The following is a 12,235-nucleotide window of genomic DNA, read 5'->3' on the forward strand; positions in this document are numbered from 1 at the left end:
TACGTAATTTTTTTTTTTTAATTTTTTTTATGGACCACTCTAAAAAATGTTTTGGAACTTTGAAGTGATATATCCCATAATGACGCTCTGACTGTTATTTTGCTGTATTTAGAATCTGACCCCACCCCAACTGCTATCAACCAAACTTTGTATGCTCATTAATAGGAGTAAAGCTTATCTTCATTAAAATACCTGCATGTAAATTTCATGACATAAAATATCTAAGCGACTATTCACCTTCCCTTCAACAACAAAACAACCTCTTTCTAAATTCTAACTCCATCTTCATGGACTTCTCTTCAACGCAAGACCTCAAATCTCAACCTTTATGGCTCCTTCTTCCACTCGTTCTTGCTTTTCTTTCTCTACTAAAATCATCCCTTCAAATCTTGAATTGGGTGTTCGTTAATTTCCTTAGACCCGCTAAAAACCTCAAGAAATACGGGTCATGGGCATTGGTTACGGGTCCTACAGATGGTATTGGTAAAGCCTTTGCCTTCCAACTGGCCAGTAAAGGACTAAATTTGGTTCTTGTGGGTCGGAATCTTGATAAACTAAACGATGTTTCAGATTCAATCCGTGCTAAATTCAAACAAACCCAAATAAAGATTGTTGTGGTTGATTTTAGTTGTGATTTAGATCATGGGATTGAGAGGATTAAGGAAACAGTTGATGGTATAGATGTTGGGGTTTTGATAAATAACGTTGGGGTTTGTTATCCTTATGCTAGATTTTTTCATGAAGTTGATGATAAGTTGATGTCTGATTTAATTAAGGTTAATGTCGAAGGGACTACTAAAGTTACAAATGTCGTCTTGACTGGAATGATCAAGAGAAAGAAAGGAGCTATTGTTAATATTGGGTCGGGTGTTGCAGTTGTTATGCCTTCTAGTCCTCTTTATGCACTTTATGCTGCTACTAAAGCGTAAGGTCCTTCGTAATTATCTTAGTCGTCCAGAGGTGATAATCTATAAATGTTGTTTCAGGTTGAAGTACGAACATTAGTTTTCTTGCTCTTAACATATCGAAATCTACCCTCTTACCATTCTTATAAAAGAAGAGATTTTTTGATAATTGAATAATATACTTTAAATAGAGGACAAATATTCTTGGAACATGCGACATGCCTCTTCAAGAATATTTGTTTTATACTATTTGTAGAGGATGGTGAACCCATGTTTTCGTTTCTATTTTAGGGATGCATAATCATTACATTTTTTTTCTTCATATAACAACATTATAGTAAATTTTAATCATTTTCTCTTTACGTTACAAAACACTTAGCAAAATCATTTTTAGCATGCCCGGTTTACAAGCTAGGCATGTCCTTATCTTTATATGCTTAGGGGAAGTGTTTTGCATAATGTACATGTGGTTATGTATTTCTAAAAAGAAGTTAACATACGAATTTTGGGTCTTGAATTGGAATAGAGATGCTCAAGAATCAAACTTTAAAGGGACTAATTCTATTAGTTGGAATGACTCATTGGTTTTTTTTTTTTTTTAATTTTTTTTAGATACATCAATCAATTTTCAAGGTGCCTCTATGTGGAATACAAGAATAGTGGTATCGATGTGCAGTGTCAGGTATGCTAATCTTTTGAAACTAAGATTTAATTTTCTTTACCATTATTTTAGTCGACATAATGTTTGAGGACCTGAACGGATTTGGGTGAGGTTGGATCACTCACGAGTCTAATTGGCACTCGATGACTTGTTGATTTGGTAACAAGTGGGTTAGATCCCTTATTGATTGTGTGCACAAAATGTTTAATAGGTACCCTTGTATGTGGCAACAAAGATGTCTTCCCGTAGAAGGGCATCCTTGTTTGTTGCATCAACAGATGCTTATGCTCAAGCTGCCATACGTTTTATTGGTTATGAACCACAATGCATGCCTTATTGGCAACATTCGATCTTGTGGGCTTTTGCAAGATTGTTACCACAGTACATTATTGAAGCTTGGTGGATGGGTATGTGTCTAGGATTTCGGAAAAGAGGACAACTCAAAGACTCTGGGAAGAAAAATGTACACAATTGATATATGATGTTTGTTGTATATCTAATTCTTGTTCTATAGATTGTATTTGTAGTGCGTAGATATATGAATGACGATTTTTTACTAGAGTTTATTTGTATGGTATGATATATGAATAATTGATTGTTTACTTCGTTCAATAATTCATGATTTGAAATGATGATCTAGGGGTTTAGAGCTTTATCGAATGGAATGAATCAACGTAGTGAAAATTGAGGAGACCGTCGAGCATTTTTGACGACGTGAATCAATTATGATCGAATAGAAAGTAAAATCTCCTTACCACCTATCTGTCCTTACTTTAATCCCAAAGTTTCATTTAATTCAAACATGTCACCGGCTACTTGTGGTTTAATCTAATTTAATCCTAACTTTTGATTGTTTAAGATGAATAGTCAAGATTTGGTCCCCTAGTAGCCTAGTCTCACAAAATATCATTGTCTCGCGAACGTGTGTGTATATATATATATATATATATATATATATATATATATATATATATATATATATATATATATATATATATATATATATATATATATATACTTAGAAGCTTTTGAAAATTTTATTTGCATACACTTACACAATACATCCATGTTTTGAAAACCGGATCGGACCAGCCGGTTCGACCGGTTCAACCGGGAACCGGTCCCGGATCCGGTTCTTAAAGGCCAAAAAACCGGTAATCGTTTGAACCGGTGAAAACCGGTCGAACAAGTAAAACCGGTCAAAACCGGAAATTTTAAAAAATATTTATTTTTTTCATTTTTTGTATTTTATATATAATTAAATATAATTATGACATCATCCGGTTTTTCCGGTTTTTGAGACCGGTTCGACCGGTTGGACCACCTGAACCATCGAACCATTAAGACGACCGGTTCGGTCTCCGGTCCGGTTTTCAAAACCTTGCAATACACTTGTAATACACAAAAACCAAAAAACCCTAAACATCAATATATGTTTGAGTATATGTATGATTCGAAAAAGGGAGACAAAACGATTTTATAAGGAATATATATATATATATATATATATATATATATATATATATATATATAGAGAGAGAGAGAGAGAGAGAGAGAGAGAGAGAGAGAAATTACAAAATAGAACATGTAAGTAAAGGAATCGGCTAAAATGGAGTTTATATGAGAAATATATTCACATTTGAAGTTTGTGATTGAACTAGGCTTAGGTTAATCAAAGTATACAACCTAAATTTGCATTTTAAGGCAAAAGCATAGCTGTGTAATGCAAAGCACGAACGTGTTTTGGAGTCGAAGTGAAATAAAAGGTTATGAAATGGATTTAAATAAATTACATTCTATTTTATGCATGTTTGGCTAGAACACAACCGTGTTTTGGAAAACATGGCATGTGTTTTGCAGTTGAATTCTTAAATGCGTGGATAAAGTGGGTTAGTCGGTTCCTAGTTCCTTATATGCATTCCCAACATCTTCTAGGTGCCCTCTAATCAAAGAAAACCGTTTATGAAGGTCCCTATATACCAACTTGAACATAATTGAAGAGGAAATCAAGGAGAATACATGAAGTTGTTTATCTGTACTCAAATCAAGGTAACATTGTTTATCCTCTTTATGATTCTTACTTTCATTGTTGAATTGAGGAAAGGGATTTGAACGTTAAGTTCTATATGTTCTTATAAAATGAAGGGATTGATGTATTAGAACATGTAGAGTATTGAATACTTGTTATTATCTTAAAAATTCCAAGTATAAGATTAGAATTCTTATTATATCGAAACTGGGGATAATGGGTTAAACCCTATCTTAAAGTAAGTTTTTAGTAACATGGAATCATGCATGTATACTCATGGATGGACTTAAATGTAAGTTGTAATGAGAAAAGAGTTAAGGAATGAACTAGTAAATTCATATCCAAGTTATGTAAGAATAATGGATGTCACAAGTTAATTATGGAATCTCTTAGAGATATACATGTGTTAAGAAGTTTATTGTGTATGATTTTTTATACTCAAACTATGATGCATTTTTATTATTTTTGGAGGCTAAATTTTATAAGGAACTCTAAGGATCGGGAACTCAACTATATATAATATCGAAAGGTCAGTAACTAGGTGTTTCCCCATATTGGGAATTGGTAAATTAGACATGCCTTATGGGTTTTGTTTAATTGTGAGAAAGACATTAATAAGATGGGGATAATGAAATATGGTAGCCTTAAAGGTCATAAAACCAAGGTATATAATGTTCAGTTACAATGGTGGTATTGGTGGTCGTAATAAAATGGGTGGACGTTATTAAATCACAGTGGAAGCCTTTGTGGCCACAATACCATGGGTCGATAATTATTAAATGATGATGGTGGCTTTCGTGGTTGTAATACCATTATTGGAAATTGATAAATTAATTGTAGCCTTTGTGTTCATAATACCATAATGACTTTAAAGTGAATGTATTGGTTGAAAGGCTTTGTGTGATTTATTATTTGTTGTTGATGATTTAATTTCACAATTTATCCATGTGAACATTACTGTATACAATGATAGGGTTACTCAGTAAGCGTTTGTAGCTTACATAGTGTTTTTTGGTTAGCCTTTTAGGAACCAATACCTCGATAAGGGTAAGACTGAGCTAAGTAGAGGTGGCAATGAGACGAACTGGGTTGGGTTCGGGTTTAACCCATTTATTAATTGGCTTGAAGATTTCAACATAACCCAACCTTTTTATTTAAATGGGTAGATATTCCCAACCTAACCCAACCTTTCAGATAAATGAGTTGTTACCGGGTTGACGCGTTTATATAATTCTCAACTAAACCTATTAAATAAATAGGTTAAACTTGGGTTAACCCTTTTAAAATAAAAAGTAAATAAATAAATTGAAGATTACACCACTTAAATTAGTTTCAAACTTAAATAAACTTTCACAATATAATAAAATCACAATCCTAATTCACAAATACAAAGAAATTGTTCAAATAACATTAAAGATATGTAATTTCGAAATGATTTTGAAGAGTGGCTAGTGTTGTCGACACAAAGAAAAAAGTTAGGAATTAGGATTGCATTTTTTAAAACATAAATAATAATACACCATTGTAATTTATAAATTAATACTTAGATGAATACATGGTAATATTTAAATAATTATCAAATAATATATATATATATATATATATATATATATATATATATATATATATATATATATATATATATATATATATTAAAGTTAAATAGGTTGGTGAGTTGAAAAAAGGTTGACAACATTTACCTAACCCAACCTATTTAATTAAATGGGTTAGGAGGGTTGACTCATTTATCCTAAATGGGTTGAAAATCTCTACCCAACCTGCTAACTTTGGGTTGAGTTCGGGTTGGGTTGGTGGGCTGGGTCGATTTTTGCCAGCTCTATTGCTAAGAGATATATGATCTCTTGCTCCATGTGTACTTTTGTGTTTTGCTGTAAAATAATTGTAATACATGACTTGATCTTTGGATACTAATTAGTGTAAATGATATTTTGGTAACTACTTGTAAGTGCAAAATTAATATAAATGTAAATCTACTCATTTTTATTCCCTTTTTAAAAAAACATTAGGTATATATTGTATTATTTTACAGGTGTTTACATTGCTTATGCTTTTTTATTTAAGTCAAATGTATAGTCTGCATTTTTCTTTAGAATAATTGTAATACTCGGCTTGATCGATGTTTTCTTGTATACATGATCTTATTACAACTGCTTGTATACCACCATGTTAATATAAATGTACACCTACTTGTTATGTAGTTTGAAAAAAATGACTTTTTTAGATGTACTTTGTATTAATTTGTATGGTGCTACAGCATTGCTGCAAATTGGATTACCATTTCAAAGCAGCCTCACTACCATTTTAGGAAACTTTATTTCCATTTCAAAACAAGTTCATTACTATTACACTTTAAATCCATAATATAGTGGAACCTAAGGAAAATTACATCTTAATAACTACTAATACAACTATTTATAAAAACAACCACAAACAACCCTACAACAATCTACAATAATGCTATCATTTTCCATCATCACATGCACTTGGAAGATCAACTTTTTTAAAGAAATCATAGTAAGCTGCTAGATCCTACCAAATAAGCCATGTTATATCACAGTTAAGGAATGTAGTAGAAATTACATCATTGTTACCGAAAAATTAGAGAAACCCCAAAACCTTCATCCTTGATTTGCTCGATATTCTTGAAATCAAAATTGGACAAATGTCACCACATCGTCATCTGATGATGTCACAACTAGCCTTTTTGGCTAGGAAATTTCATCCTCAAGTAAGCAAGGACTATTGTGAGACTTGTGCTAACACACCTAAGTGTTCAATATGAGTTCCTAAGGAGCCATATAGTGTTAGAATGCAAATCTCTCCAAGTACAGTGAATCTCTCCCAAATCTCTCCAAGTATAGTGAATCTCTCCAAGTATGTGAAATCTCTCCCAAATCTCCCTAAGTATGTGAAATCTCTCCAAGTATAGTGAATCTCTCCCAAATCTCTCTACGTATGCGAAATCTCTCCAAGTATAGTGAATCTCTCCCAAATCTCTCCAAGTATGTGAAATGTAACACCCAAAAATCAGGAAGGCCAAGAAAGGAAAGGAAACCCTAAGTTAAAGGGCCGACTCGTCGAGTCCAAGGAGGAACTCGGCGAGTCCAAGCGGGATCCGGGTCGAGGAGTAAGTGACCGACTCGGCGAGTCGGCTAAGGGGACTCGGCGAGTCTGGTCTGAACGAGGAAAACCCTAATCCCGGGAGTTGTATCCTATATAAAGGGTGTTATGTCCCCCCCTCAGCCTCCATATCATCCTAGAGAACCTGTAAACCCTAGATTTCGTGTGAGCTTCCATCATTTGAGAGAAATAGCTTTGGAGGAAGGAAACTTTGGAAAGGAACTTGAAGATCAAGAAGGTTGCTTCAAAGGAGAGGTGTAGATCCGAGATCTACTTCAGTTTGTGTTCATCTTGGAGGTAATAAGCTGCTATTTTCCCTCCTTTGCATCTAGATCTATTTTTGTTATGAGATTTGGGGGTTTTATGGTTGTTTGAGACCCAATTCGAGTTCGGTGCTTAGATATGTTGTTGCCACCTCAGATCTAGTGTTGGGATGGTCCAATATGTGGTAAAGCATTAGAAGATGAGTAGTTGGTGAAGCCCTTTTGTCCTTAAACCTAGCCCTTGAGTGTCTTGACCCTAGATCTCTTTAGTTATACATAAAGTTTGCAACTTTACATGAGGATTGAGCTTTGGAAGTATGGATCTATGATTTGGAGCCCCTACATGGCTCGAAAAGCCACTGTATGGATTAAAAACTGGAGAAACTCGGCGAGTCACATGGGTGGACTCGGCGAGTTGGATGAAGTTGGGCAGGAACTCGGTGAGCTTGAAGAACAACTCGGCGAGTCTGTTGAAGATTGCCTTGGACTCGGCGAGTCAAGTCGCGAAACCCCAAACCCTTCGAGTTGAGACTCGAATCAGTGAGTCGAGTGGAGACTCGATGAGTTGGACAGGTCAGGACTCGGAAATCGGTAGACTCGGCGAGTCGAATCGCGAATGGAAGGACTCTGAGCATATGAACTCGGCGAGTCAGTAGGCAGACTCGGCGAGTAGGGTTGACCTGGAATGTTGACTTTGACCAGAGTTGTCGTAGTTGACTTTCGGGGGACAGTTAGACTAAGTGTTGCATTGATATTGGTAGCTCTGGGAGCTAGTGGAGCAGGAGTTCAGAGAGTTGTCGGACAACAGCTAAAGGGGCTATTAGCAAGTTCAGCAAGTACAAGTGAGTTTCCATTTGTGTGAATGGGTCTAAGGCCACAATGTCGGCCCATGTAGTTATAAGTAGAAGACCTTGGGGTTAGCCCTAGGAACAGTATGCTAGTATGATATTCAGGACGAGGTCCAATGATAGCGGGTCGGTGCCCAAGGAATGGTTTATATGATAGTTTATACTTGTTGTCTGTGTGATACTTGTATGTGCCTCGTAGGGAGGTAAGTGTGGGCGAGGTCCCGAATCTCACCAATAGCAGAGTGTGGATGGTGTTCCACATCTCATTAGCAGCAGATCAGGGGCGAGGCCCAAGTTAGGGAAAGAGTGAGTGTGGGATGGGCCCGTATCTCACTATCAGTAGGAGCATGGATGGGGTTCCATGACTCATCAGTACTAGGACAAGGGCGAGGCCCAGGATAAGCGAGGCCTTAGGACAGGATCCATTAGTATATATTTAGCTTATGTGATGTGATATGTTTATGTGCTATTATATGTTAGCGGGCGAGGCCCAGTGACAGGCGAGGCCTAAGTGAAACATATATGTATCCGAGCGGGGCTCGAAGCCAGGCGAGGCCTGGATTGGCGGGGCCGTTGTAGCGGGCGAGGCCCGAGGTAGGGGCGAGGCCCAGAATAGCGGGCGTGGCCCAGTATGTGCAGTATGTGGTTATGTATGGTATGTGGTAGAGTGGGGAACTCACTAAGCTTCGTGCTTACGGTTTTCAGTTCTAGTTTCAGGTACTTCTGGTAGCGGAGGGAAGAGCTCGGGGTGATCGCATGGCACACACCATAGATTAGACAGTCTGGGAATGTTTTACTTTGATAACGAACATGTGTTTTTGGAAATTAATACTCTGATTATGTTTTGGATTGATGATTTTGCTTTAAGTAATGTTTTATTAAAAGAAATTTTTAATATTGAATTTTGGGATGTTACATGAAATGTCTCCCAAATCTCTCTAAGTATGCGAAATCTCTCCAAGTATAGTGAATCTCTCCCAAATCTCTCCAAGTATAGTGAATCTCTCCCAAATCTCTCCAAGTATCTCAAACCTCTCTCAAATCTCCCTAAGCACCATCCTCAGTCGAAAACAACTCAAAACCGGAAGAGGAAACCCCAAAAGGACCCTCTTGGTCCGTACCCTCTTAGTCCGGAACCCTCTTGGTCCTGAACCTCTTGGTCCGGACTTTGAGATTTAGGAAGACATTATCCTAAATCAAGAAAAGGACAAGGAAGTTTGACTTTGTGATTTGATGAAATTCCTCATTTCCCATGCAGATCCCAAATAAACACACATTAACCTTAGGAAATAAGCTTTACCCACCACTCCTCCAAGCAAATGTCAAGTCACTCCTTATCCCTCCACTTAGAATACGTGAACTCCTCTCCTTCCACTTTCACACTTCTCATTTTCATCTCCAGTAAATGTAACAGCCCGGAATTCCAGGTATCGTTATATTTATGATTTTTGGGTGTTTTAAGAGGGGACTCGGCGAGTTGGAGCTCAGACTCGCCGAGTAGGATCGCGGATCTGGTCGCGGGTTCGCGACTGGACTCGACGAGTCCGGATATGGACTCGGCGAGTCTGCGCTGTTTAGCGAAACCCTAACCGTCCAGGTTTGGGACATATATAAGGGGCCTTATGGCCGTCATTGTTCATCCTAGTCCTTTGAGAGAAACCCTAATTCGATTGTGAGCATCTAGAGCAAGGTAGAAGACCATTATTGATCTTGGAAGTGTTATTTTGCAAGGAGGAGGAGGCTTGGTTAAGGGAACAACAAGAGAAGCCACATTCTGAGGATTGGGGACACAGAGCAACGTTATTCAGGTAATATTTTCGAGTTGCATTCTTCTATGTTGATGTGTATATGGATTTAGGGTTTATTGAACCATTTTGTGGCTAGATTGAGTGTTTCCTTAGTCCCCCAAGCGATTGGAACCCTATATTGGGACCCTTGGAAGTCCAGAATGTCCCATGCCTGAGCATTTCGGGAATCAATGGAGGTTTTGGATTGGAATCCTTATGCCTTAGGTTAAAACGTCAATTATGAGTCATGGCGTGTATCATGAGCACCGAAATAAGGACTTTACGTGATGAACCAGTCTAGGAAGGCCAGACCTATGAATTGCCGAAGCAGATCTGACCTTAGAAAGCAGTTTGAGCGGTTGCATGGCATGGACTCGCCGAGTCCGATGAACAGACTCGGCGAGTAGCTTGAAGTTTGCCTTAGAATGGTCTGAGTCGAACTGGGACTCGCCGAGTTGTTCTTCAGACTCGGCGAGTTGAGTCGGGGTGGCCCCGCGATTCTTCCAGGAGGAACTCGTCGAGTCAGGGGAGATACTCGACGTGTAGAAAGGGAATCTTAGAGAATTGGTGAGGACGTCTAGACTCGCCGAGTCGCCCTAGCACTCGCCGAGTCCGGTCAAGTTGACCGTTGACCGTTGACCAGAGTTGACCTATGTTTGACTTCTTAGGGATAGTCAAACTTAGAAGATAGAAGTGTTAATAAGAGATGTATGATGTTATAGGGAGATTGTAGCTCGGCGGATCGAGCACGAGTGACTTCGGGATTTGCTAGCTTTCGATATTCCCGAGGTGAGTCTTCTCACTATAGCGTACCCGGAAAGGTTTGACTGTGTGACCGGAAGGTCGGATATGATATGTGATATATGTGCTATATGTGATAAGATAATTGTTATGCGTGCTATGTATGTTTATGTGGGCCGAAAGGCATTACGTTATGTGGGCCGGAAGGCATTATGTTATGGGCCGGAAGGCATGTAATCTGGACCGTAAGGTTGGCGTGGGTAGGACCGGAAGGTTTACCGAGCAGGGACGGAAGTCCCCTGAGACACATGGACCGGAAGGTTAGGGCCTGGAAAGGCGTATGTGCGTAAGTTGTATTTTGGGGAACTCACTAAGCATTTATGCTTACAGTTGTTATGTATGTGTTTCAGGTACTAGCGAGGACCGTGGGAAGGCGCCGGCGTGATCTGTACACACTGATAGATGTTTTGTGATCTTGGGATTTATATGATTTGTATTCTGACATGACTTTTGGAATGTTTTATGCCTTGTTTTGAATCAAAATACTTTATTTTGAAATGAAAATTTTGTTTGAAAATTTACGTTGTTACAAATTGGTATCAGAGCCTTGGTTTGAGGGACTCGGGTGCACCTTCGGGCGTAACTGAACTCAAACCGAGGATTTGAGGAAACTTTTAAAATAAAGGCATAAACTTTTGTAAATGATTTTGTGGTAAACAAGAAAGAAGCAGTGTGTACGATCAGTCAGCGCCCGAACGGTAAAGATCCCCAAAATACCTTACAATGTTATGTTAAGAGATAACATATGATGTGAACTATTATGCATGCTAGAAGACTAGGTATTCATGATAGGACTAGAGTGGCCTGATTTGTGATGCCTTAGTCTAGGGAAGTTTGCCGATATGAGAAGCTTTGAGAGCGTGCAGATAGATAGTGCATATCAAAAGTAGAGTACTCACTATCCGGGGTTTGGGGAGGAAGATTTGGGATGAATGCTGATGCGGTGTGGTCGGTAGTATTGGGCCCGTACTACCGAAGACACCGGGTCAGTGGGAGACCCAAGTAAGAATCCCTGGATATCGGAGACTGAGTAGGGTTGCGTTATCGAGTGCGATTATACTCGATGGAGTCTCTGATAGTTTTATGTTGTATTTCAGAGACATCATGGTTAGACCACGCCACGGAACGAGTACGAGGGGTGTGAGTGACGAGGAGATTCGTCAGATGATTCATGAGGAGGTGGCGGCAGCGATCCGGGCTGATATTCCGGAGATGTTTGGGTCTATTAAGACCACCTTGATGGAGACTTTTGATGAGCGGTACGCCGCATTGACTGAGGCTGCAGCCACTGCAGCTACCGCAGCTGTGGCCGCTGCCAGGCCACAGAGGGGTGACTCGTTGCTGTTTCGGGAGTTCAGCAACACGAAGCCACCTGAGTTTGATGGGACGCAGGATCCGATTGCTGCGATGAGGTGGATCGCTGATATTGAGGGGTGCTTCTACACTTGTTCATGTCCGGAGCATCTGAGGGTACGGTTCGCTTTGAACCAGCTCCGTCTGGGAGCGAAGGATTGGTGGAAGTTCGTGACGGCGAACTTCACTTTGGCAGAGATTTCAGCAGTGACATGGGAGAGGTTTACCTCTATGTTCAGAGACGAGTACGTTCCCCCGGTGGAGAGGGAACGATTGGTTCAGGAGTTCTTGACCCTCAAGCAGGGTACTGATTCGGTTGCGGAGATCACGCGGAAGTTTCATGAGAGGGCGATGTTCTGCCCCGAGCTGGTGTCCACAGAGCAGGCTCGGATGAGCCGGTACTTGGGTGTTTTGAGGAGGGATATCCGGGAGTTTGTGTCAAACTCC

The 12,235-nt window shown here is 39.2% G+C and overlaps 1 protein-coding gene across 1 annotated transcript; it reads left to right on the forward strand.

The window, feature by feature from the left end:
* Positions 1-207: 207 nt before the first annotated feature.
* LOC111908869 (very-long-chain 3-oxoacyl-CoA reductase 1) lies at positions 208-2,198 on the forward strand. Its single transcript, XM_023904667.3, has 3 exons — positions 208-925; positions 1,518-1,587; positions 1,778-2,198. The coding sequence occupies exons 1-3, from the start codon at positions 288-290 to the stop codon at positions 2,039-2,041; spliced, it is 972 nt and encodes a 323-aa protein (XP_023760435.1). The 5' UTR covers positions 208-287; the 3' UTR covers positions 2,042-2,198.
* Positions 2,199-12,235: the final 10,037 nt, after the last annotated feature.

Source organism: Lactuca sativa, chromosome 3 (genome assembly GCF_002870075.4).
Source record: "Lactuca sativa cultivar Salinas chromosome 3, Lsat_Salinas_v11, whole genome shotgun sequence".
Lineage (NCBI taxonomy): Eukaryota > Viridiplantae > Streptophyta > Magnoliopsida > Asterales > Asteraceae > Lactuca > Lactuca sativa.